Genomic DNA, 5,128 nt, shown 5'->3' on the forward strand with positions numbered 1-5,128 from the left:
GTTGAGAGTCCGCCTGCCGATGCAGGGGACACGGGTTCCTGCCCCGGTCCGGGAGGATCCCACATGCCGCGGAGCGCCTGGGCCCGTGAGCCGGGGCCGCTGAGCCTGCGCGTCCGGAGCCTGTGCTCCGCGACGGGAGAGGCCACAACAGTGAGAGGCCCACTTACCCCAAAAAAAAAAAAAAAAAAAAAAAAAAAAAGACGCATGGGTTAAAACAGAATATGAATATCAATGCTTTTAAAATAATATGAAAGATTACGTGCACCTTGGAAATGGTAAATGTAAGGATCCTTGCAGAAATTGCATGAATTCAGATGCAACTACCTTCTGGTACTACACAACCACAAATCACCTAAAGAGAAGTGGCTTTTGGGGTTGGTTTTGTTTGTTTGTTTTTGTTTTGCAGCAGGAGAACTTCTTTTTGCAAAGAATTTTTAACTGATTTCAATTTCAGGAACATAAAGTATCACTGGTATAAAGTGAAACCATCCAATAAATGGCTTTACAAGGCCCAGTGCTAACTATGAAAAAACAAAAATACTATCACTGTATTTTTCCACTGCTCATATATTTAAACCATTACGGATTTCTGCAATATACACCTGCTATCTAAACTTCTTTTGCTAGGTCAGGCCCTCCTAAACAGGAATCTGAGGGCTGGGTTATTTTTAAAGTTTTATAACTGCCTCACACTCCCTCTCAAACGTTCTGAGCCTAATCCCAGCAACCACCTTAGGTAAAATTGCTATTCTCCGCACTCAGTGGTATCTGCCCGAAATGCATATGCACACGCATGCCGAAACCCACAGATACCCACACAGCTGCCCCCCCACTGCACGCTTACAGGATGCCTGTCGTTGTGACAATCTCTCTTCCTGGATTATTTCACTTAATCCTCACAACAGCTGAAAGGGGTAGAAATAATTATATCAACTTTACAGATAAGAAAATTAGACTCCGAAATGGGCTCAAGGTCATGCAGTTAAGCAAGTCCATCTTACCCCTTTCTTTCGTTTCGTTACTGAGTATCCACAATGTACCACGTCCTGTTCTAGAATAGAAGTACAGCCCATGCTCCCAGGGTTGCTTATCTGAAATTCAAGTTTAACTGCACATCCTGAACTTTTATGTGCTAAGTCTGGTGACCCTATTGCTCCTGGTCACCATGGCACAGTGCAAGCTAGGTTGACTCAGCGGGTAGGCCAGTCCCTCCCATGGCTGGTCTGGGACTGGGGTGAAACGAGATGGATGGAGATCTGAAGAAACTCTGGGATGGAGACCTCCAGGGAGGCTGGGATGGAGACTTCCAGGACTGCTGGGATAGAGACTGCCAGGGATACTGGGATGGGGACCTCCAGGGAGGCTGGGATGGAGACTTTCGGGGACACTCAGCAGGAAACCTTCAGGCAGGCTGGGATGGAGGCCTCAAGGAATAATAGAATGGAGCCCTCCAGGGATACCGGGATGGAGACTCTCAGGAATAGGTGTCCCCTGGGGACAATTCTCAGGTGCTGTCTGTAGTCAGGACAGAACTACGGTGATGTCTCTTCCAAATCTTAGTTTTCTCAGTGGCTTCTCACATCCCCATTAGGAGAATCTGTGTCACTGACCAAAAGCCTACCACCTGCAGAGTGTAGGCATATATGTGACACTGCCCTGTTTGTGTAGTGCCGAGGACCTCCAGAAACAACGGAGAGTCTTTTGAGTCAAGCTCACAGGAAACAGGAAAACTGTTTCCAAAGCTCTTTAGAGTTGAATGAGACATGCAGGACTCAGCTACACCAGTTGAGGTCATATTTGCACCTGCTACCCCCTTCCCCTTGGCTAAGGGTGAGAGTCCATTTTCCCTAAGGATTAGCTTTGGGGTTTAGAGACTGCTACCCACTGTGTCTTGCCCAACTGTAGGCATCTGGAATAAATCTGCTACACCTCCAGCCCCCCTTTCCCTAAGTGTCCTATGCAGAGGGTCACACATACAAATCAAACCCTGGAAATAAATATGGTGAATCAACAGATACCTTTGAGCTTCTACCCGGAGGAGAAAGTGTGCTACATTTTAGAGAAAACAAGAAAAGACAGCCACATCCTCTACCATCTGGTACGTCACTATCTGAGAATGGGAAAGGGGAGAGTGACACGCGAACAGAAATAATGCAATAAGTGCAGTAATGAAGAGAGATGGCAGGTGCGCCACCAGAACCGTACAGAGCAGGGAACATAGCAGCTCAGTCCCAAAGGAGGACCCTTGAGCCAGATCTTTACAACGAGTATGAGTTCACCCAGTGGATAACTTGAGATGTGGGTGGGTGGTTAGCTAATATTCTAGGAAGCAAAAGAGTTTACCAAATCCCAGAGGCAAGAAAGAGAACATTCTATAGTTGTGGGCAACATAAATAATTCCACGTGCCTGGACTATGTGAGAATGAAAAGTGTGTCTCTATAGGATGTAGGACGACAAGCCAGAGGGTCTGATGGGCCACACCAAAAGAGCCTAATAAGTCCAAATTAATCCAGATGATCCCTGGAGAAAATAGTATTTCTGTAACATAAGTGAAGGCATTCAAGTCATAAGAGCTCCAGTAGGAGCTACTGAGGGGTGTATTTTTAAAAGATGACTTTGGCCATGGTATGCAGAAGGAGGAGAAAATCTGGAGGCCAGGAGACCAGTTAAAAAGCCCTGCAGGGCATGGCCCAGGCTCCCAGTGATGGAATTTGATGGAAGTCAGCATTAGAAATCCCCCATGTAGGCCCAATGGGCTGAAGTAAGTACAAGAATACCAAGTAAGCCCATCCAATCCATACTCACTGTCCACTCAATAAACACTAAAAGAGATACAAGTGACATGTTAAGTGCCAGGAACTAAGCCAACTTCTGTCTGTTCATTTAAGTTATGACCGTACGTCTTGAGTCTTCAAGTGTTGGGTGGATGAACGAGGTCTTCTTAAGATCTGAGAGCAAAAGCAGTGATTCTAGAAACTGTTCAGTGTTTGTCCAGAGCTTAAGCCAGAGTTGGCTTCACTCATGTAGAAACTGCACAACCTCTCTTGCTATGAAAGGTATGTTTCATAATCTACGACATTTGGCCAAAACAGATAATGTGAACTCCTCTGCCTAAAGTGCTTTCCTTGAAGGCCAGAAGAGTCCAAATCTACAAATCATCTCTTTGGATTATTACATCATTTTTCCTAAGAGATGAATATAAAATGTTTTTTAAACTTCATTCTCAAAACACACTGGCAGGATAGGTGATTTGAAGGCAGGGATTACACATGTTTTCTAAGGCAGTCATGGTAAATACGAAGGATGCAACACAAGATCTGTTCTGATTGGGTTCCAGTGGCCTCACCTTCAAACTGGAAGGTTAGGCATTGACCTGGAGACAGGAGCACGTGCTCCTTAAGAGAAATAAATCATAACAACTCCCTTGAATTCTCAATTGACTGGTAAATATCATAATGGGGATCACAAAGAAAGGTAGTGATGGGTGTTGGAATGCATATCAAGGTCTCCTGATGTCTAGAATTGTGCTGAAGAGTATACTGACAAATAAGAACATGGTTTTTGGGGTCAAACTGTTTGGGTCTGAAACCTGGGTCCATCTTTGATTAAACATAATAAATGTGTCATAAATAACATATTTATCCACCTTCTGTCTCAATTTCCTCATCTCTGAAATAGGAATGGTGACAATACCTACCTCTCAGGTTTCACAGGTGGAAAAAATAAATGAATTCATGTTAGAACTGCTCCTGGCACTTGGGAAACACCCAATAAACTCTTGCTATAAAGAGCAGCAGTCATCTTATTAGTTGTAGCACACTTCATGACACTCGTACGGAATTTCATTCTTAGATGAAACATTACTTAGCACTCGTCAACTATGGCAGAGAAGCTCATGTGTAAATGCAGAGATGTCAGATGAAGTCCGAAAATATCTGCGGAGGCAAAATGTAAGCTCTCTCACCTTGCTCCTACAAGAAGTTCTTTCTGTCCTGGGTCAAATGTTAACTGCGAGAAATCCACAGCATTCTTCGCTCTGAACTCCTGCAACCAGGGGCCAATTTCTAAAGAGGAAAAATAAATAAATAAAAAGATAAAAATGAATGTTTCCCTCCCCCCCTCTGGGGACCACAGACAATGCACATCAGGTAGCAAAAATTACATTTCAGAGGATTTGAAGGTACCCCCAGGTGATCATTTAGGGGCCACTGGAGGTTTCTGTCAGGGTGTCACATAATCCACACTGAGAATGTGTAAAACATAGAGGGCAGCCACCCAATAAAAAGGGAGCAAAGCATCAATGCTTGGTTGTGATTTACAAGCCAGATGTGCATTTTCCTTTTGCCTCTGGACTGGGCAGAAAATAACACAGCACTCACACGATTCATTAGAGGAATACTGAATGCAAACAAGATCATTTCCTGTGCAGCTTGATGGGAAGGAGCCAAAGACGTGGAAAAATCACAAAAGCCACAGAAGCACCATCTGCCTTCTTTCAAAGTGGACATTCCATTTCCCTGTCCTTTAGATTTCTATTTGGGCCCCAAGATTAGACTAGTTAAACACTCTCAGTCCTTTCTAGATGAGAAATTCACAGTAAATTCTAGGCCTCATTTGCATTTTTTTTCTAAGGGAAATCAGAAAATAGCCACTCTTTAGAGACAGGTTTTTTACAAGCACTGTTAACTCCTATTAAATGACCTCCAGCTTAGAGTCCGATTATTACAACATGATAGTATTTGAAGAGGGATAGAACTCAGCCTTATTAGCCATTTTTGCAACTTTCATTAGCTCATTTCTGACACAGAAAAAATCTTCAGTGAGTTGCCTGCCGGTTGCGCTGAACCTTATCATTATCCTCGACAACTAACCATGTGATCTGATTTGTCTTTTTCCTTGAGTTTAATATTTTGAGAGATATCACACTGACTAAACAGGTGCATGACAACTGGCAAATTGACAGTTATTGGTTTGCAGAAAAAGTGTGTAGCACAGAAAAAATCTCTTCCACAAAAACAGATGCTAATATGGAAATATGCCCATGTCTTAACACATGTCTTAGAGCTTCCCTGGTGGCGCAGTGGTTGAGAGTCCGCCTGCCGATGCAGGGGAACCGGGTTCGCGTCC

The 5,128-nt window shown here is 43.8% G+C and overlaps 1 protein-coding gene across 1 annotated transcript in view; it reads right to left on the reverse strand.

Annotated features, from left to right (window-relative positions):
- The window catches only part of SEMA5A (semaphorin 5A), a 429,431-nt gene that overhangs the window by 286,260 nt on the left and 138,043 nt on the right, over positions 1-5,128 (reverse strand). Inside the window, exon 5 of the mRNA XM_024120827.2 lies at positions 3,966-4,065. Coding sequence (XP_023976595.1) covers positions 3,966-4,065 — 100 coding nt within the window. The remainder of the gene's footprint in view (positions 1-3,965; positions 4,066-5,128) is intronic.

Source organism: Physeter macrocephalus, chromosome 8 (assembly GCF_002837175.3).
Source record: "Physeter macrocephalus isolate SW-GA chromosome 8, ASM283717v5, whole genome shotgun sequence".
Classification (NCBI taxonomy): domain Eukaryota; kingdom Metazoa; phylum Chordata; class Mammalia; order Artiodactyla; family Physeteridae; genus Physeter; species Physeter macrocephalus.